This window comes from Pezoporus wallicus, unplaced genomic scaffold (assembly GCF_028554395.1).
Source record: "Pezoporus wallicus isolate ANWC-B61680 ecotype Strahan unplaced genomic scaffold, APGP_CSIRO_Pwel_v1 contig_8047, whole genome shotgun sequence".
Classification (NCBI taxonomy): Eukaryota; Metazoa; Chordata; class Aves; order Psittaciformes; family Psittacidae; genus Pezoporus; species Pezoporus wallicus.
Window position 1 is genome coordinate 943,889 of NW_026639548.1, and position 21,557 is coordinate 965,445.

Genomic DNA, 21,557 nt, shown 5'->3' on the forward strand with positions numbered 1-21,557 from the left:
CTGCAGCAAGTTAGGGGGTTTTAAGAATGTTTGGTTTTACTTTTTTAATTACATTTTTAGTTATTAAAGAAGAAGTGTAACTTCAGCAATGAAAATTAGGATGTAGATTTGGCTTATGATATAGAGTAATGAGTAGAATGAGACCATGACAGGTTATACTGATAAGTAAGAAAATCACAAATATGCAACTACTATTACATACAGTCTTGGAAACCAGGCAGTACTCACGATGTCATCTGAGGCTTTCAGTGAAGCACAGAAGGAACTGTTGAGGCTGTAGTGAAAGCACTGGGCTGTGGGTTTCGTTCTTCCTACGAGGATCTTCACGGAATGGTTGCAGTAAGTCTTCTCTTGGAACCATTTCTGCGGGTTCTTTGCTTTGTTCCTAAGGAAGAGAGTGAAAACCAAGGTGGTGGTAGGGCTTTGGGGGTGGCCAAGGGTTGTACTGCTGCATTTCATCCTCCTCTTAGGAGAGGGATTGCTCAGTTAGTTACAATTGCTTTAGCTCCTGGTACATACCTGGACAGTGATCTGGGGGCTGAAGGGAAAGGGGTTGTTTGGGGTTTTGATTGGTTTTGTTTTTACCGTGTTACATAGAGTGCTGCAGTATGAACTTAGTGCCTACTGGATTTTAACAATATTGGCATCAGTATTGTAAGACCTCCTTTTATAGTCACCTGTTGTTTTGGAAATACATAGATTTTAATTTATAGCTGTAGTATTAGATAATGCCGCATAGAATGTTTGAAGCTAAACAGGAGGAATCTTGGAGTCTTACCCATTTCTGTGTTTGAGTGATGTGCTTGGAGGTCTCTGCAAATAGGAGTTCACCCATTTTATATTATATTTAGCTTTTCAGTTTCACAAGTTGTAATCCTGCTGTGACAGGATACGGGTAGTTGGAAGACTATACATAAACTATTATTTAAAGAAGTGGCCTATCTAAAAAGACAAAAGCAAAAAAACACTGCCTCTGCTTTTTTTTGTATAGCTTTAATATATCTCCATCTTCTGAAGGGTATATAATATTGGTGCAGTAGTGACAAGCAGTGATTACTGTTTGTCTGGTTTTGTTTTCTTTTAATAAAGACAGGGCTTCTATCTCCTATGCCTAACCATACTACTCTTTTAGGTAGGTTTTACTTCGGCTTATGTGTTTTCAGCAGAAAAATCTGTACTTGGATGGCACTGTAAAAGACAAATCACCCTTGTAGATCTCCTTATTTTTCTGGTACCAGAATGTCAATACATATGCAGGTCACCTGCAGAATATACATAGATGCCTCGCTTACAAATTTGTTTTCATTATTTTTAAGAGGATTGCTGTATTACCTCAGTCTGCCACTATCAGAATCACAAGGTGACCATTGCCCTTAATGAAAACATCCAGAGATTTCATTGTGAACCAAAGCCTAGAACATATATTATGCATTCTAAACAAAAACAAACAAAAAAAAGATGGTATTAGACCTTGCTGCAGCCTTTAACTGGAGAGATGTCCAGAAAATCGCGCAATAACTGCTGGAACAAACAACTTAACTGCTGTTTATGTCATTGTGAAGTATTCTTGTGTTTTAATGTTTACTATTGTTTGGAGTGTAACAGTCTTGCATTTGCACATAAGCACGAGCTGCTGTGATAGAGGATAGATCATTGCATTAACTTCAGCTTCTGCATGAACACTTACAGTGTGATTCAAGATGTATCCTGAACTTGTCGTGTAACTTGTGTGTTTTCTAGGTAATCGGCTGTAAAGGTTTAGATCTTGACTGTACGAATGCATAAAACAACTGCTGCTTTTGTCACTGATCTTTGTTATTTATCCCTTCTATAGCCAGAGGAGGATGGATATTTTTATAGGGATGGAGTGTATTTTTAAGAACTGTTCCATCTCTTTGGGACTTGGACAGTTTGTGCTTTGCATATTATGTGCTTCTTGACAAAAGTGTGGTATATTGACTTTAAGGATTAGTGTGCATTCAAATCTTCATGGTACTGATGGAAAACTTACTGTGACTTCCAGTTAATAGTCAGATGCTACCTATTTAAACATCAGGCATCCAGCTCTTTCTTCCATATTTATTAAACAAAACTGATGAAGTAGTTGGGTACTCAGAAGTTTGGAAAGACTATTATGCATAATCTTAACTGTTGTATGTAACCTTCCACTTTCCTGTGATGCTGTTAGGCTTTATAAAAAACTTACATGTAATATCCAAGTATTTAAAAAGCATCATGAAGATCTTATTAACTCTCTAGACTGTACTTTGGTTCGGGAGTAAAATTCAGGGAGCGATAACCTCCTCGCTCTGCTTGGAAAGAAATGTGAAGTGCAAAAAGCCATTCTGTTGTTAACCAAATAAAATCATCAGTTACAGTGTTCTGATGCGTATCTGAGAAAATGAAACAACCACCAACCCGGAATTCATTCTTATTGCCCAAGTAGGTGATGATGGTTGCGGTCTGAGTCGTGCTGGGTGCAGCTGCTTGATGCCCGTGCTGAATTGGTACAACTATAAAGCCTCATTGTCACTGAGCCTCTGCTTGCTTTTTTTTCTGCACAATCATATAATCCTCTGTGTTTGGTCTTTGAGTACTACATGTGTATTTTTCAGACAATTAGTTTTGAGCAATAAAGTTTGATATTATAAAATGCTCCAGTGTGATCAGTATTGTGATAGATTAAGCATATTTAGAAAAAGGAACTTTTATTTCTTGATCCCTGTACATATTTTTTAATGGAAATTAAATCCATTACAGGCTCACTGATTCTGGAAGTACTGATTTGCTCATTTTTTTTGCTAAGGAATTTAATGTTTACATAGTCAGACAGCACCTGAAATGAAAGCTTAATTGGAAATTTGTATTTTTACTTAAGTGATACCTGGCTGTAAGCTGTCACTGGTGAGGGCATGCTTGGAGTGAGGTCATCTCGGCTTCACTTGTATGTCTTAGGAAATGATCTAGGAAAGCCTTTATTGTAGTGTCAGTGACACCGATTTCAGCTGTGGACAGCGTAGCATTTTTACTACAATATGAGTTTGTTGCTTCCTCATGATGATTCAGCATGTGCAGGATTTATGGAAATTTAAGATTGCTCCATATTTACTGGCTTGCTCAATAGGCCTGGTGCTATTGTGACAGACTGAGGGATGAAAGGAGTTAGTACTGGCGCTTAAAGGTCCCTTTGACTATATCACTTGCTTTAGGAATTCAGTACTGTGTTCCCTTGGTTGGCAGCTCTTCCTTACTGCTCAGTCCTTTACTTGTTGATATACAGCTGCTATTCACTAACACAGTGTGGTATATTATACGTGCACTGGTAGGGGTGGTGCATTAAGAATCAGCCCAGGTTTCAAATAGTTGTATCTGAATGTAGTCATGGCATACTGGATTTGAAGCTGTTTCAAGTGGTTCACGAGCAAGACCACCAGATGTTACTTCACTCACTTGATTTTCTTCCTGAGGGCAGAAAGAGAAAAGCAGGATTTGGCCTAAAAGTACATGATGAAACTTAACTGAGATCGATATGATAAAATAACTTGGAAGCCTTGCAATTACTCTGTTGTGCAGATTTATTACCTGGATGTTACAGAAACAATGGTATTGAAGTTGTTAACAAGCAAAAGTAGTTTCTGTCAAGTCTCTCTCAGGAGTTAAGCGGATTCCTTCTCATCGAGAGCAGGATGTAAACGTACACAAGTTGCTTGGCTTGAATCAGCGTTTGATGGGTTGGTGCCATGTCCTGACAATGTGGCTTGAGCAGCAGCAGGTGCTGCTTCAGCAGAGCTCCCATTTGCATAGTCAGCCCTTTCGAAGAGTATCAGTAGCTCACAGTGCTTGGTCTGAGGGAAGAGATCCACAGCCAGTGCTTTAATGGGGCGGAAGGAGGCTCCTCTGACCCTGTTGGAAGGGGCCCGGCAAAGGCTTGATGGGAACAGAGGGAACAAAGAACTGTATTAACATTTTAGTATACTGTTTGTAACTGCTACTCCTCCAAGAAAAGTTTTTCTTCCCCAAGCTGCAATGCCATGATGGGGTTATTCACCACCCCTAATATCTCCCTTATTACTTGCTGACTGGGCAGTACTGGTCCTGGCTTGCTGTGTGGCAGCTCTAACTGTTTCTGGTGAAAGGTGGTAAGCTTCAGTGAATGTGGCTTCAAACTAGAAGTCCAACACCGTCCCACTCCCCAGGAAGCATGTATTTTTCTTACCACATTTACTTACTCAATTTAACACAAGAAATACTCACTCCACAAAGTTATTCATTGCAGCTCTGGGATTGCAGGATACGTAGATAAGCTTTTTCAGGTGTTCAGCTCTTCTAATGGCAAGAATTACCTTGGAATCTACATGATCAAAACCAAGAGAGCCGTTTACCTACAAATAGTTCTGTGTGCACAAGACTCACAGAAGAATTCCAGGCGAGACTCCAGCCTGAACAAAACCACTGCAATACCCAGATGCTTCAAGCTATCCCTGAAGCCTCCTGCTTGATTTATTCCACTGCTGTTTTCTGAAGTTCACCACCAATCACCATTGAGAACAGACTTAGAAATGTAAGAGAAGATAAACTTACGCAGCCCTGCTCGTGGCGGATCCACAATGGTAATGGGGTTCTGAGGAGCTAATATGTTAATCAGGGAAGGAACAATATCTTCAGCCTTCCCACAATGAAATTCAATATTAGTCAGTTCTATAAAAAGACAAAGAAAAGATGTTATCAGGGTACTTGTCAAAGCATCTTCAGTATCCTCAAAGTGGATATGAATTTGGGATGCTTTACAAACTACAAAGTGTGTAGTCAACCCTCCCATCAGTGTAATTTAAACAAGTGCTGGTGCTTCAGGTCACTTAAACAACAGTAACTTGAGTATCCTCCATTATCTGGACTAAAGCAAAACCCCATGAAAAATAGCTACTGTTAATGTTTTCTTCATGAGGCTAACTGTGGCTTCAGCTCATTTCTGCACCAAAATCTTCATTTTCTTTTTGCAGAAAAAGAAGAGCTGTTAGTCATCGGGAAAATTGATCTCACAGACTAACACAGTATTTGTTTTCAAGAGAGATAAATGTTTAAAACGGACAAGATTACTATCAACAACATGTAATTCCAAGCTGCTCAGATAAGGCGAAGAGAAGCTAGCAATACAACTACTATACTTCTTAACAAACAGAGATCTTAAGTGGTTTAGCTTAACTAACCATTGATTTGGGCGTTCACTTTGGCGTCCTGTACAGCTTCTTGGCAGAGTTCAATTCCAATCACTTTCTTTACTTGCTATAGAATCAACGGAAAAAGATCTGTCTGTGGTATGTAAATTGAACCACTATTCAGAGCATCACCAGTTAATTAACTACACGAACAGTGACTAGTACCTGGCCAGAAAATTACTGCCTTGCAGCCAGAAAAAAGGTTGAGAAATATCCATGCAAATAAATGTGGACTTTTAAAACTGAAATTGTGTCATCCCAACCTGCAGGTAAGACTCCAGTTATGCTGGCCTTTTTGGGGAGCAGACTCCATTATACGGTCTAGCAAGCTCTACTCTAAAAATGAGGTAAGTAGACATTGGTTATTCATATCCAAAGTTTTCTGAGATAGTCCAAACCAGTTAAGAAGATAGATTCTAGTAAACTTTGGCTATCCTACAGACCTATTATTCTCTCTGAATCTATTGGTTTCAAAATCATTTAGGCAGCTGAACACAAGGCTGAACATCACATCATGATTTGGTAAAACAGCTGCCAGCAGTTGAATTAGAAACTAGTTGCAGAAAATTAAAGATATAATGTGTTGCATATCAAATGTATCAAGTTAAGCACGATTAACAGACGTAGATCTCTGAAGTAGCTTATAGCCAGGAAGAGAAATTACCCACCTTTGCCAAAGAAATCCCAATGGTTCCTGTACCGCAGCAAATGTCAAGCACCGTGCTCTCTTGGCTCAGTTGTGCCCATTCTCTAATGGCAGTGTACAACACTTCTGCAGCTTGCGTGTTTACCTGTGAAATTATGCTTCAATAGATCTACTTCTTCATAGAGTAAATGTGCACATGTATTTTTCGTGTTCCTAAGAAACAAGTCAACTTGACACGTAAATTGCAATCCCATGTAACTGATCTAGACTGGCAAATGCTGAGACATCACCATTCCATTGTTACAGTCTCATTCAATTCTGAGAAGTAATGTTTTGTTATCTCTGTTCTAGTGAAAACATGACTTGTCCTGTAGTACCTAAAAAGCAGGTTTGGAAACTAGAGGAGGCTGCAAGCAAATTAATTAAGCAAAATACTAAGCAATAACGTGAGGTCTTGAATTTAAAAATTCTTCCTCTCCTTGAACAGGAAGAAGGAAAGATTCAAAACCATTAGAATCTAACTAAGACAATTTTAATCTTGTTGTAATATTGCTTTGAAGTAAATTCTATAGTTACACATCACGGTTAAGGAAGTAGTGTATAGTAAGCTTTCTAAACCAGTGCCTCTAGAGCAAGAGTCTTTGTGCTGAAGAGCAAGCAAAGCACACTATGTGTGTGCGGAAAATAATCTGTAATCTATGGCAGATAATAGAAAGTAGTTTAGCTTCAAAGCATTTACATGCTTCCTTCCTGTTTCAGCACTTTGCATTTCAATGATACAGGTCACTTGCTGAGGCTTTGAAGTGTTAGAAGGGTAGAAATAAGTTTTGGAACACCAATCAAAAATTAGTACTACAAAGACTCCTGAACTCCCTATTGTATGTCCTGTGTACATACAGGCTGCCATTCAACAGGAGGCAAATGGTACTAAACTACTAAAAAGCAACAAAAAGTTGTCTTCAACATGCTCCCATCATGTTTACACTCATTCACTGTTTTTACAGCCAAACACAATACTCAAAGGTATTTAATCATACCAAATATCTAAAAGATTAGATCTCTAGCTATATAACATCCTGTTACCCAGCATTAGCCAAGCTTAAGGGCATTAATGCAAACCCAGTCAAATCAGCAAGTTGTATCATCCTTACCTGAAAAAATGCATGAGGAGAAATTCTAAATTTTAGGCCAAGAAGTTCTTCATATATGTACTTGTCACCAGCCACATGCTCCAAAGGCAAGTCTTCAAGACTGGGAGACTTCCTGGTGGGAGGAAGGCCCGGTGAGGTGAAAAAGAAAGAAAGAGAAAAAAAGAGAAGACAAACACATTTGTCAGAATTTTTACCAAAGCTCTATTCATCTTTAAAACTGCAGTACTACATGCTAAACAGTAATTTATAGTGGGCCAACATTTATCATATCCTTTTAGAGATGATCTTTTTGGCCACTTTTTTTTCTGACAGTGTACAGTTGTTCCACTGATGTCAACAGCAGAACCTACACTGTCTCTAGATGAAGTGTGAGCCTTATGCTCTGTGGAAGAGGATGGTGCAATCAAACAATCACATGAAATAAGGACAAAAGGGAGCAGAAGTTACTTGCTGATAATAATAAATATCCATCTACTGCAGTAAATACTTCTACAGCTTGGCAGCCAGCAACTAGTGGGTTTACCCACTGAAAATTTTGCCTGCCTTTGTCCACCTGAGCACTACAGGAGAATGGGAAATTTCAGGGGTCTCTTGTGGAAAAGATAAACAACTGTTCACCAAATAAGTAACACTGCTGCTACCTGAAATAGACAAAACAGTGGTGTGGAAGTGCCACCTATTTTTCTGTTGCAAACAACCCCCCCCCCCAAACCAAAGTCAACTCTCTCACCTTTGTCCTTCTTCCACAAAGTAGAGAGAAGTAACACCACTGGTCTTTCCCATCCCTTCCGTGAAGTACTTTGCCAGCGAGTTTTTCAGGTCAGCCAGCTCTTCCTTACTTAATTTCTAAAGGTTTCATTTGAAAGAACAAAGAATAGTTATCTTAGTGACTTAAAGATCTGATTTAGTGTACACATTCTATATTAATTACTTGTTCACTTCCATGTATCAGATTCATCTAAACAGAAGAGTAGTAATAGAAGGTAAACTCACCAAGTAATATTTCTCTTTCATATGCACTATTCATAAAATCAAATTTATGTTATTTTAAAGCTATTTGTCTGGCTGCACATTATGTATCAAGTTAAATACCTGAGGATTAAAATAAACAATTGCCATGATGTGGCCATTCCTGCTGGTACGGACAGTGAGCTGTTTCCAGTGACCTTCATAGGTTTCCGGGCTGTAAACTGAGTAAGGAGTTGACCTGCAATTTTCAGAAGCTCAGTTACTTAACAGAGAACTATTTTTTTTGCATAACATTCAATAGCTGATTGAAACAAAAGCCAGCTCACTATGCAAAGTGATGAAAAACATTAAGTACAAACAGAGGCTACATTGATTTGTCAAGAATGACTTCCACATCTTAATGAAGAAGAAAAGAGACTGATAAATAGATAGTATCTCCTAATGCAAAATAATCTGTCCCTGCTTCTCACTACTCTCTTGCCCATTTTAACCTATCCACAATTACAGATAGGATACAGGCAGCTTCTTACCGCACTCAGAGGATGACCCGGTTTTTTATAATGCCTTCATTGGCTTATGTGATTCATACCAAGTTCAGACTTTCCATCTTCATAGTTCTTCTGAGCTTTCCATTTTTGAGGATTTAGTTGCTTTTTAAAGAAACCACTCCTTCTCCCAAAAAATACTGTTGCTTAAATTTACATCTTCCATTTTATTCCTTGTTGATTCTTCTCTTCATCCAAGGAAGCAACTGACGTTTGCTATCCAAATTACTCTTTTAAAAAGCCTTTTTCTGAGTATTTCTTTACAATTAGTGGAAGAAGCTCTCAAATAACAGACACATTTTATTGTGGACTTACACATCTTATTACGTGAGATAAAGCTGTGTTTGGCTGGTACCTGTACCTCCATCTCTGAAGAGCTGAGCAAGAGCAAGGGAAAACCACCCAGTGATATAAGTACAAGATGTAAGCATCAAAGATCTGCTGAACATTGAGACTGGTATATCTTAGGTCATAAAGCTCAGAGCAAACACTAAGCTTGTCATAATATTTAGTTTTAAAGATATTTTTGAGTAAGATATCAAAACCTTTACAGAGAAATCATTGTACTTGTGCTCACCTTATGTAGTCTTGGAAAACTTTTACTACTTTTTTGGCAATAGCAGGAATGTGAATAGTATCGAATGGCTCCACTACAGCACATGTACCACCCTTATATTTGCCAAGACGACAACCCACAGTTTTGTCTTCTTGATTTACACCAATCCCAATCAAGAACTCACATTTGTTGCGATATTCAGTCTAGATTTAAAATAAAGTTATGTAAGATATTTACATAGCACTTAACTGTACATGCCAAGTTTTTCCTGAAGCAACCCTCATATGATTAAATGTATCTGCACGCGAACATAGGACATTCGATTCATATGGAAGCTATTAATGGATTTTAATATATGAGAACAGCAATAATGAAAACTTATTAGTAAATCTTGCCATTTAAACAGAAAAATATTGCCTCTATTGAAGAATGTATCAGCCCAGAATGCAAGCTTCTAGGGACAGCATGTTAGTTTTAAAGTTAGAATATCCAGTTAATTTTAACTATTCTGCTTCCTCTAAATATTTCCATAGTATTTATCTGAAAGGCAATGTCTGAAATTCATCAATCATTACAAGATAAAGTCAAATATTCAGTTTGCTCACTCTATTTTAAGGCTAAATAGATTTACATTTTAAATTTTAATTTTACCCAAAACTCATTAATCCCATTTCATACTTTACCGAGGATCACATTACCTGTAATGGTGATGCTTTCACTCCCTCTACTGGACAACAGAGTTTATTATACTTCTGCTTCTGGAGGAACAACCAAGGTAATAAAGCTCTGTTGTTATTTCCTATTTCCCTGCCCAAATCAGAAACAAAATTTTAAAGTACACATTTAGAAAAACTGAGGTTAACAGTTGCACAAGACTTTTTTTTCTTTTTTTTTTTTTTTTTTGGTACAGGTCATAAAAAGTATTGTATTATCAGATGAAAATGATTTTAACATGCAAACCCCACCAACTTTACAAGATCTGTACCTGAAAAAAAAAAAAAGTTAAATGTAGTTGGAAAAGTATGTACCCATGCATGAAAAAATGCCAGCTTTATCTATGTGAGGCAAAGGATAGAAGGGATATTTTGATCTACAAAGATCAGGCATAAATATTTGAGGGGATTTTTAAAGAGAAAATCCTCACAGTGATTTACCATCTCTACTGACTGATCCCCTCTCACACCACTTGACAGTACCAAATTTTTTCAAGGGCACAAACATCCATCCTTCTGCTTAGGCCTATTAAGATTTTTTAACAGGTCTTAAAAGAATGCGCTTTCATTTAGCAATGTTCTGAGGCTGAGCAAGAACAACAAACTTTGTCAGCTGGAACAGTTTTTAGGTCTGAGCATTGCAGATTAATTTACTTTGTATGGGAATTTGTTTTTTGACCTACCTCTAACTTACTTTAGAGATAGCAATTTGTGCAAATTTAGCTATATCCCATCATAACGTCACGTCTTGTAAACATGACAGTAGCTTTACAAAGAGGAATTACTTTGTTAGCTTCTGCAGCACTTGTTCGCATTCCTGCTTCTTTCTGGCCAGCTGCTCTTCGTAGGGCACGTTCCACAACGGGGTCACAACATCTGCTATTTGTTTGCTCAGGGGCTCCTCTGCACCGGCTTTGGAGGGAGCCAGACGCTTCACCTCTCCCTGCTCCATCTCCTCTTCCTTCTTCCTTTTCTTGGCGATCGGGTCAGCTTTGGGCTTGGCAAGTCTGACGCTGAGGTGCCGGCTCTTCCACAACACCCCATGCAGGACTTTCATTGCCTGGTCCCTCTCCTCCTCACTCTTGAACGTTACGAATGCAAATGTCTGTTTCCCGAAAAGTTTTATCTTGTGAGGATTGAGCCCGTATTTGGCAAGGAACTTTTTCACGTCATTAAACCCGATATATTTGGGAAGGTTCTGTATTTCTAATTTATAGATCTCGGAGGTGAACAAGTCTCCCTTAATGTATCTGTACATGTCGTGGCAGGCCGCGGGGCTACCCCCTCCTCCATCTTCCTGGCCCTCCACTTCAGCCCCATCTGTAGCCTCCAGCACAGGAGCCGCGACGCTGTCGGGGTCGCACCGATCGCTGTCCTCCGACATGCTCCCGCCAGCCCCTCGGTGCGGCCGCACAGTACCTACGCCGGCCTCCCCTCAACGCGGGCCACCAGGCCTACCTCGGCCCCACGGTGCGCCCACAGCACCCGCGCCGCCTCTCCTCAGCGCCAGCACCGGGGCAACCGCGGCCCGCGCAGTCCTCACGCTTCCTCGGGCCGGACTCCTGCGGGCGGGGCTGTGGCGTCACCCAGAGACCGTAGCAAGCGGAACGGGAGAGAAGCGGGTTTATTCCCGTTTCTGACGCCGCTCGCGCGCGGGTCAGCCGCGTCGCTTGAAAACCAAACACCGGTGTTTAAGAAGCGACTACAGTACTGACCCGTCCGTCACGCACGCGGGCGCCATCTTGGGTCGGTCGCCGCCATGCCGCGAGGGCTGATGGGAAGCGCCTCAGGAGCGGGACAACAAAAAAAAAACCTTTGCCGGGAGCAGGGGGGGTCCGGGGCGGGGATCGGTGTCCCCGAACGGGGCTGAGGGCAAGGCCGGGGCAGGCGCGACCGGTGCTTTCCCCGCTCCTAGGTCCTCACCAGCCGCGGCGCGCCGGGGGCGGGCCAGGAGCGCGGCGCTGAGGGAAAGTGGGTGTTTCCCATCGGGCCTTGCGGCGGCGGCGGCGCGGGCTGCGGGAATGAGGTAAAGGCGGGAGGGGCGGGGGCGCGCGGCAGGAAGCTCGGCGGCCAGGCGGTAACGGCGAGCGGCGCGCAGTGAGCCCGGCCCCATGGCGGACACCAAGGTGAGGGCGGCGGGCGCGCTCCGGTGGGCAGGGGAGCCGGGTACCTTAGTGGGAAGGCCTGGAGTTGAGGGGGGATGCGGGCGGGGGAAAAGGGGAGGTAGCGCGGGCCACGGTGGTGAGGGAGAGTAACGGAAACAGGTGGGGCCCGGCTGGAGGCTCAGGGCCGGGGACAGGGCCCAAGGGCCGGCCGGGCGTGGGGCGGCGCACAGGAACCGAAAGATTTAGGCGGGCGGGGGACCGGAGGTCAAGCGAAGCCCGGGGCCGGGAAGGACGGGTTCTGGGCCTTGCCGGAAGGAGGTAGCGGCAGCGCCGCCGCGTCCCGCAAGGCTGGGCTCGGTGCGGCCGCCCCGCCGTTTCAGGCGGCTCGGGCACGTGCGTCTCCTGAGGCCTGGCCCCCCCCCCTTGGTAGGGGAGGGTGCGCTCCTGGCCCGCCCAGTGGGCGCCCTGCAACGGCCGCGTCTCCTCCCGACCGCGAGAGAGCTGGAGCCGGTTTCGTCCGCGACCTGGCCGCTTCTTAGAGAACCATCTCCTCTTTCTCCTTTTTTTCTTCTCCTCCTCCTTTCCAGCCCCTCCCCCCCGCCTCTGGACTGAACCCGTCGTGCCGCGGCCCAGCGAGGGGAGCAGCCCCACGTGCTTGCATAGCGGCAGGACGGGATCTTATTGTGATAACGGGATCTGCTTTCTCTTACATGTGGCTGTTCTGAATTACGGGTTTCTCACTACTTCTGTAGTTAATTGGTCAGGCACGGAACAGGTGATGGATTACGATATGGGATGTGCTGCTTGCTGCTGGAGGAGACTATCTAAAAGTTTGGCCAACGTTTCTTTCCTTTTTTTCTTAAAACCTGATGTGACTTAATGCCTTTTTGGCTTTTTTCTTACGTTTTCTTACTGGGGATGGAAAACTAATGGTAGCTGCTGTGATGCTAACATAACCAAAACTTATTTTGCAGCATTCTCACCTAATTCTCCCTTCACCCTTCTTTATTTTTTTCCTATTTAGTGAAAATAGGGTGCTTCATGCCAGTCGCTTTATTCATGCGTGATGCGTACCTGCTCTATAAAAGATAACCTTAAGCAGAATATGTAAGAGTGGACTCTTTCATCTGGAAAGCGAAAATAAGATATAAGTGTCTTTGATGTGTACATTGTTTTTTGCTTTTTCTGTTATTCAGACAACAGCAAAAAGCCCCAAATCAGTTCCCTTGACCTGAGATAGCTGTTTGTGGCCTCATTAAACTTGCAGATGAATTTCCCTCCTAGGCTTCTGTACTGAATCCTTAGCAGTGCATATGTATGAACTAGTGGAGATGTTTATCCTTTAGTCACTAGTCGCATACTAAAGACAATTCTTAAGCTTAATGAATGCTATTGCATATTCTTAAATAACTAAATAGGAGGTCATATTTTGGCCATTTGCCCATAACGTAAAGCTCTACAAAGAATCTTAAAGCAAAAAAACTTTAATTCTTAAAGCAAAAAGAAACAGTCATGTGTGTTGCAACCGTGCTTCAAAAATACCTTTGATTATGGATGATTCCAATACGTAAAATTGGAATAATGAACTTCTGGAAGTAATGTGTCGCTTAAGCTGGGTTAGGTGGTTGTATTGGTGGTATGTTTGTGGGGTTTGGTTTTGTTTTCCATTAATGGTAGGCCATTAGCCACTAAGAAATAGTAGTGCTTTAGTAAAACACATTATAGAGGAGAAATAGGAGAAGGCATTATTTTTACATAATGAAGAGCTTCAAAGCTGAGCCTCTGCACAGTTCGTGAGTGGTAGGACTAAAATACCTGGCACTGCAAGAGCAGCTTTTTACTTTTCTTTGGTGTATGTTTACTTTAAACCTTTGTTTTCCACTATAATAATTTTTCTTTATTATTACAGGGTATTTCAGTTACTAAAATCCAATTGCTGAATAGTTACAAACATTTTAATTTTAAACACAGATATGAGTACTTCAGATTTTAAGTACATAGCAAGTTTTTGGCTTTTACCTCTCTTTCCAGGAAACGCATGATGAGCATGATACTTCAACTGAAAATGCAGATGATTCTAACCATGATCCTCAGTTTGAGCCCATAGTTTCCCTTCCTGAGCAAGAAATAAAAACTCTGGAAGAAGATGAGGAAGAACTCTTTAAGATGCAAGTAGAATATTTCTAAATTAATATATGTAAATGTTTATTAGGCTTAAATTTGGATGTGTTTATAAAAAGATAGGTAACTTGTTAAGATTCTCTGTGTATGAAGTGGTAACCTAAGTTGGTAGCTATTTACTGTGATAGCAGAGGTTGAATGGGGAAATTATTGATAATAATGCCCCAAGAGACTCTGAAGTCTGGAAAAATAGAAGGGAGCTGATACCAGAAATCTGCTTTTAATATTGTTTAGCCTGTAGGAAGACATTGACTTGGATAATAATCAGAGGTTTGAAGCTGTGTGATCACAGTATAAAACAAGTATCAGGGGGGGTGTGGGGTGGTGGTGAGATGCATGTAGTGTAGCTGCCGTGCATCCCCAGTTGTAAAGGATGATGTATGTATGATGTGCTGAAACAATAAAGGCAGTAGATGCAGTACAGTATGGGGACATTTGTGCTAGTACTTTTCTGTTGTGTTAAACATAGTTTTATCCTTAGATTAGGCTTGTTCTCAAATCATGGTAGCTTGCTTAAGATGTATGATCTGTCTGAAGAAATATGGAGGCTAAAGGCTTAAGCAGTGTTTTGAATGTGATCCCTGATGTGTTTGCTTTAAATAGGTTTAAGAAAATACTGCTTTTACTTAATCACAGCAGGGTGTTATTCATCAGGAAGAGAGATTTGAGTTCTCTTTATACAAATTCTGGTAAAAATTAAAGCAGTGGTCAATTTTTGACAAGCATGATGAGGTCTCTGACCATTAGGCCTCTCTGTGCATGTGACATGCAATATCAGATGGAAAGAAGAAATTTTCTTAATTAAGAAGGAAGTGGGGGAAATAACAGTGTATGTTCCAGTGCTCTGTAGGTTTATTATGTCTACAAAGGGGTGAAGGAGGAAAGGAATCCTTTTTATTCCCTACTGAGTCCCCAGCTGGACTTCAAAGGAAGGACTTGCTTTGGAACCAAGTAGTTCTACATCAGAGCATCTGTTAAGAGTTGCATGTCCCATCTTTTTCATGAAGGACCTGCCTTATTACAATTCCCTATGCCTTGCTCTTTTACATTTTCATATATATCCTGTCGTGTGAATAGGTGCTTCCTTTTCTATAGCAGAATCTTAAATTCCTCACTAGCAGAGCTCAGACAGCCTCTTGGGTCAGTTTTGGCTAATGTACCAGACTGCTGTTTCTCTTTTGGCATACTACCATCTTGGGAAATTAAACAGGGATGTTCTGAAGCAGGTATGTTGCACTGCAGTGCAGCACTTCCTTTATTCCTGAGTTAAGAAAAGCAACAACTAAGTTTTAGGAGTTAAAAGGAAATGAGTGACTCTAGAGGGTGAGGCACTTTGTTAACAGTTGATCAAATATTGGGCTTGGAATTATGCAAGAGTCTTTTCTTAGCCTCAAGGTGCTCAGTTTCTTGAATTAATAAATATTGCTGGTTGGATGGAGCAGTTGTATTCATAATAGATAGAAAAACTCTAGCTATAGCAAAATGTGTTAATTAGCTACCTTAATTTAAAAGGTAGCCTACACCAAATACATTTATCATCCCCCCCAAATGTGTCCAGAACCTCTTGAATATTAGAATATTGCATATTTCCTAATAGTTTATTACTAAATGTGGGTTTCTTTTATCAGTTTCTCTGTTTGAATGCTGAAGCAGAACAGGGAACCTTACTAAAGTAATAATTTTTTTTGTTGTGTGTGGCTTTTAAAACAACAACTGTACTGATCATGTCAAGTCTGCTTTTTGATAAATGTTTCTACATGCAGGCTAACTTCTTGAATTCTCTCTTCTTCAAGGCGAGCAAAGCTATTTCGATTTGCATCCGAGAATGACCTTCCAGAATGGAAAGAACGAGGAACTGGTGACGTAAAACTCCTAAAACACAAGGAGAAGGGAACAATTCGCCTTCTCATGAGGAGGGATAAAACCCTAAAAATCTGTGCAAACCATTATAGTATGTTCAACTTTACTACTTGTTTTTAAAAATAAGCTTGTCAAAGTGTACACTGTAGATTAAGAACACAGTGCCTTTTTAATAGCAGGCAGAGAACTGTTGTGTGTCTTTAAAGGGGCGCCAAATTCGTATTGTACTGTAGATACAGTTGTCTCTTGCTATGCACACAAGGCTACAAGCATCAGAAACAATGAATGCTTATTTTTGTTAATGGAAAGAACCTTTAATTTGTGTTGATGATTGTCTGCAAGGATGGGACTAGAAGTTTTTTGGGTTTTGTTGTTTTGGGTTTGGTGTTTTTTTTGTTTGGATTTTTTTTTTGTTCCCCTTCAGACTCTGATAGTGTTCTAAAGACACTTTAAAATTTAGCTGGGATAGGCAGATGTGGTTGATCCCAGTCAGTGTGTGCATGTTCTTTTTAATAGTTAACAGTGTGGAAAATAATAAGAAATAAATGTATGCTGGCTGTTTTAATAAAATAATGGAAAATAAGTAATCATGTAACAATTTACTACTTTGATTAGATAGAAGCAATTGCTTATCAATCAGAAAACATACTGAGACGCTAGACTAATCTATGGCTGCCTTTCTCTGCTTGTGAAGTAAACTGAAATGAACATGGTATATTCAGCTAATCCTTCAAAAAGAAAGTGTAGTGAGAGCTGATGGAGCTGAGAGGAGGGGTTTGTTCCTTTGATCCTCTGAATAAAAATGAACATGAAAGGGAAAGACAGACTTGAAAGTCAATAGAACTAGCAACAAGTAGACTAATTTGATAATAGTTTGTTGCTTGCTTGCTTTGGTAATACTCAGGTTTTTACATGAAGAGTACAATAGTATTCTCTGGAGTTAAATCACATTTAGATAACTTGAAATGACTTGTTTTGAGTAGCTTAATACAAATCCGAAGTCAGAAGCAATAATGCTTGTTTTCTGTGGGCAGTTCTTTTCAGAGAATCAGACTATACAGGGGACACAGGTGTTCCTGTTTAGTAATTGAAATGGCAAATATGAAAGAGTTATAGTCACCAACAAGAATAAACCTTTTGTTTAGAAAATAAATATTGCACATATGCAAAGCAGGATTGATGAATTTATAGTGTTAGTCTCAAAAGGGTTTTTTGTGTTTTCCAAAACATTAAATGAAATGTAATTTGATCTCTAAATTTAAAACATGCAAGAAAGTGAGTAAGCTTCAGATTTCTCCCAGACTAAAGAAAGGACCCGGTGGGGGGGAAGCCTTGTTTAAACTTTGCATGTGCATAGCATAAAAAGTCTCAGAGCACTCTGTCAAAGTTCCAACTTCCTCAGTCAAGTGAAGTAATTATCATGTCTTGGAGGGAAAGAGTTCCATTTACTGGGAAGGATCAAATGGGTTGAACATATGCTGTGCACATCTTGCAGCACTGCAGGATTGTGTGATATCTGTTTGTAGATGATGGGAGAGAAATGAACCTTGTTTGACTAATTGTGGGAATAAGGCTTTTCTTAAGTATTTTTCTGTAGTATGTAGTATTTTCAGTGTGCAAAAGAATGAATATGGTTTTGTCTGTTTGGGTTCCCTTTCCTCCTAAACTGTGACTGTGCTTAGTGACTGCATTTCTCATAGCATCACAGTCATTTATTTTTTTTTTTATGCAACAATTGAATGAAACCCTTTCTTAAAACAGGGAATCTAGCATTCTTTTATGCAGTGATGGTCTTGCATCCTTTTATTTGACAATGTAAGGAAAAGATATACGTGGGCACCATTACCTTCTATTTACCCGAAGTATTTCTGCGTAAAGTATTTTACATAAGCATTGCAGCCATTTGTCAGTAAGACTTACGGAGGCTCGTGGAAAACATTTACTATTGTGCTTTGTACATCTTTAAATGTTTTCCTTTCAGTCACACCTTTAATGGAGCTGAGGCCTAATGCTGGGAGCGACAGGGCGTGGGTCTGGAACACACATGCTGACTTTGCAGATGAAAGCCCCAAGCCTGAGCTTCTGGCAATCCGGTTTTTAAATGCAGAGAGTGAGTAGACTGGCACTGAACTTAACATTGATTCTACACTGTTAAGTTACATTACATGTCTAAACACTACAGTAAACCACTATTGCAGGTATGCTATATCTTACCACTGCATGGTAGTGTTAGCTAATTACTGCTTCAACTGAGAGAAGTTGGTTAATTGCTTAACCATATGTGTTGACAAACAGTGCAGTAATTAGAGCTTTCTGCCTTGGGCACTGGTTTCTTTTTTTACTTAAGCCATGTCATGCAAGTGTAATGCTAATTAGAATAAAACTAAAAGCAGTAATACTATGGGGTAGAGATTAATACATGCAGCTTGCTTTCATTTATCTCAGGTGCTCAGTTGTAGTTGATTACATGTTTGCATTAGAAGCAAAGAAGTGCTGACCTGAGATTTCTGATCTGTCTGCATTAGCAGAACATGTGATATTTTCTTATAATTGTTTTGAGTATCTTCTTTATTTTGATTGAATTAAAATGTGCAGTGAAAAGCACTATCATAGTAGTTGATGCTCTTTTTCAGTACTACCAGAACAGAAAGTAGGTCTGTGATTACAGATGGATCAGTTAGCTAGGGCTGAATGCTAATGTAGTTTTCCCAGCTCCTTAAGATTGCATCAAAGAAGTGGTTTTTTTGTTTCCTTAAAAAAGAAAAAAAAGGCAAAATTAAAGAGGAAAAATGTTTGTGTTTCCTGCTTTGTCATTTGCCACACAAGTTTAGTGTATTAGCCACCTCTTCTCCCTACATGCTAGATGGCTAATAATGTTGTATATTTTTTAATTAGATGGATTTCCCTATATCTGGGAAGAACTTAGTATATCTTGTTTGCTTCCTTATCCTGAAGTCTCCAATATCATGTTATTTAACCAAATAAGTCTTCCTGGTCCTACTGCTTTGTCCTTAATCAGGAAATTAAAGGGGTTTGGTAACTATTTGTTTATCTTTGAAAAGTCTCTTTCTGGTAGAAGTTGTTCAGCTCATTGAGTGTTTGTCTTGAGGGAGAAGTCCTCTTTGCCTGTTTATCCTTGCAGTACTGACTGAGCAGCTGACATGTGAATAGACATAAGCCTGCCCTTCAAGTATCCTTCCTATTGGTGATGCTTGAAAAGGAATTGATACAAATGCTTCCTGAACTAGTTTCATAGTGGCTTCTGAATTCCTGTGGTGGAACAGTGACCTCATGTGGTCAGTCAGACAGAGTTGGCATATACAAAATTACCTTCTTACCTTTCTGATGTTAAAAACTGCCTTGCATGATCTGCTCTTGTGTCCTGTTGCTTATATTACTTGCATAGAAACATTATTGTAACTTGATCAACTGCTTGGAATGACTGTTAAATCAAGTGGAGGATTAAGCCAAAACATAACAAGGCTTATGCTTCCTTAGCTATTGTAGTCAGGAACAGTTTGAGTCTGGGCCTTGGGGAGTTGAATTTGAATGCTGTACTAGTGAAACAGGCTTTACCTTGCATTCTTGATGCTAAGAATTGTAAGTTATGGTAAGGAACTGGAGGTCTTCTAGGGTATAATGTAGCTGGCAGAGAGTAGCTGATCTTCAGACTTTAGCACACAGTCATATTAGCAGTGCCTGACATCATTCTTATTCCTGTAGGCTAGGGACAGCTGGGAGTTGCAGTAACTACAGAACAGCTGCTTCTGGCATAGTTTTAAATACCTTGCAAAATCAGGTGCTTTAATAGGCTTGCTAAAGAAAATAAACTGCTTCTGCACAAGATGCGATTTAAGAATTTCACATAGCGTCTTATATGATTTTAAACTAGACTACTTCATAAGTGCTTATGAGTTTTGTTTGCACAAAACTTTTCCCCAAGTATCTTTAGTCAAGATTGGAAGTATTCAGTGTTGGAAGGAGGTAAAACTAATGAAAAATATATTTTGTCTGTACCAAAACAGATGCACAGAAATTCAAGGCAAAATTTGAAGAATGCAGGAATGAAGTAAACCAGAGAGCAAAGAAAGGTAAGGCTACAAGTCTAAGTGTAGTACCATGCTGCTTTTTCCAGGTGTCTGAGTGGTTACAGCGCCCTGGAGTGCTGTTTCAGCAGACTCACTCTGTACTGAACTGCGGTCTTCAGTTCAGGTGCTTTTTCTGTCTGCGAGAGCAATAGTTCACAGGAGTGACGATTGCCTTCTTTCTTATAGAAGGCTGTTACAGTTGCTGTTGGGACATTGCCCTTTTGGAAAGGCTACTAAGGAAGCATTTCTGGTCTATATTACACAAGTGAACTGTGAACACTGCAACCACAGTGATATTTCCTTCTTCCAGTTCCCCTTCCTAAATTCCACAAATATATAATCATGCAAGTAGAATACTTAATTTTTATAGTTGTTAATGTATATGAAGTTTTAACATTTCTTCACAGGTCTCTATTGATTAACTCACTGCCTTGTAGAATTGCCTGTGTCAAGATAGCTCACCATGTAAAATAAACACCTCCATCTTTCTAGAGTACTGATTATGGGTGGTGTACAGTCAGCACTCATCAAGATATTTAGAGCATATTTTTGCAGTCTTAAGAACTTCCTCTTCCCCAGTTTCAAACTGGGGAACTTGACTTTTGATCGAGATGCATAAGAAGCCATGGGTTTGAGACATTGTCTTGACTGGACACTGCATGGAGCCTGTTACTGGTAGCAGCAAAGGTGACCAAATGTTCATGTTTCTCAGTCCCTAGGATTAGGCCCTCAAGTGGTATTTCTCAAACTGTGACATCTGAGGTGCTTACCAAAGGAAAAGAACTGGAATCAATCACTCCAGTGATCAGTGGAGAATTTCTTTCCTCTTGTTATCACTCCAAATACCAGTGGTGTCTCCCCACCTGTCTCACCCTCCACTTTCCCCTCTAACAGGAAAAATCCATTACTGCCAGTTTGTAACTTTCTTCCTAATCAATCTCTTAGCAGGCACAGACAAAAATGATAGCGCTGATAAAGTTGCTGAAAAACTAGAAGAGCTTTCTGTAAAGGAAGAGAGCAAAGAATCTGAGAAGAAAGAGACCAAGGAAAAAACTGAAGAAAAGCAATAAATCATTCTGGGCCTTGCAGTTTTTCCTTTTGTTGTTTTGTTGTTTTTTTTTTAATTTCCATTTTTTTTTCCCTTTTTTCTTTTTTTTTTTCTTTTTTTTTACAAGGGACTTTATAAGGAACTGAATTCAACGTTCAGGTTATTTTTTTCTAAGCTTTTGTCCTTTTGAAGATGTCTTCAGAAAAATCCATTCCCCAGTCATGAAAATGTACTGTGCTAACTTTCTTTTCCATAGTGGAAACACTTATTTATAGTCATCCAAAAGAGTGAATAAAACAAACTTGAAAATGGGATCAGAGGACAGAACTGAATTTTCTATGTACTTTAAGAGCTTATGAATACACTTGTTTCATTGGATGTTGAGATACATATCATCATACCTGTGGATTAACTAGGGTAACAGGGAAGATTAAGATTATATACATGTTTCTTATGTGGCTTCTAAAACTGTAATATAA

At 40.1% G+C, this 21,557-nt stretch overlaps 2 protein-coding genes and 1 non-coding gene across 4 annotated transcripts; 2 read left to right on the forward strand and 1 right to left on the reverse strand.

The window, feature by feature from the left end:
- Positions 1–56: 56 nt before the first annotated feature.
- On the reverse strand, positions 57–11,236 carry TRMT2A (tRNA methyltransferase 2 homolog A). Of its 2 annotated transcripts, none has more exons than XM_057414908.1 (11): positions 10,582–11,236; positions 9,782–9,890; positions 9,105–9,286; positions 8,106–8,220; positions 7,744–7,859; positions 7,014–7,125; positions 5,885–6,007; positions 5,208–5,283; positions 4,582–4,698; positions 4,255–4,351; positions 57–385 (listed from the first exon to the last, which is right to left on the reverse strand). In XM_057414908.1, exons 1-11 carry the CDS (start codon positions 11,178–11,180, stop codon positions 175–177), a joined length of 1,857 nt encoding a protein of 618 aa, XP_057270891.1. In that variant the 5' UTR covers positions 11,181–11,236; the 3' UTR covers positions 57–174. The 2 variants fall into 2 exon arrangements, with proteins under 2 accessions (XP_057270891.1, XP_057270890.1); XM_057414907.1 differs by lacking the exon at positions 57–385 and adding an exon at positions 3,558–3,927.
- Positions 11,237–11,771: 535 nt separating this feature from the next.
- RANBP1 (RAN binding protein 1) lies at positions 11,772–21,151 on the forward strand. The gene is made up of 6 exons (XM_057414909.1): positions 11,772–11,922; positions 13,933–14,069; positions 15,876–16,033; positions 17,924–18,052; positions 19,968–20,033; positions 20,976–21,151. The coding sequence occupies exons 1-6, from the start codon at positions 11,908–11,910 to the stop codon at positions 21,098–21,100; spliced, it is 630 nt and encodes a 209-aa protein (XP_057270892.1). The 5' UTR covers positions 11,772–11,907; the 3' UTR covers positions 21,101–21,151.
- Positions 20,116–20,248, forward strand: LOC130602279 (small nucleolar RNA SNORA77). The gene has a single exon (XR_008972870.1). It is a non-coding gene; the product is annotated as a small nucleolar RNA SNORA77 (small nucleolar RNA).
- Positions 21,152–21,557: the final 406 nt, after the last annotated feature.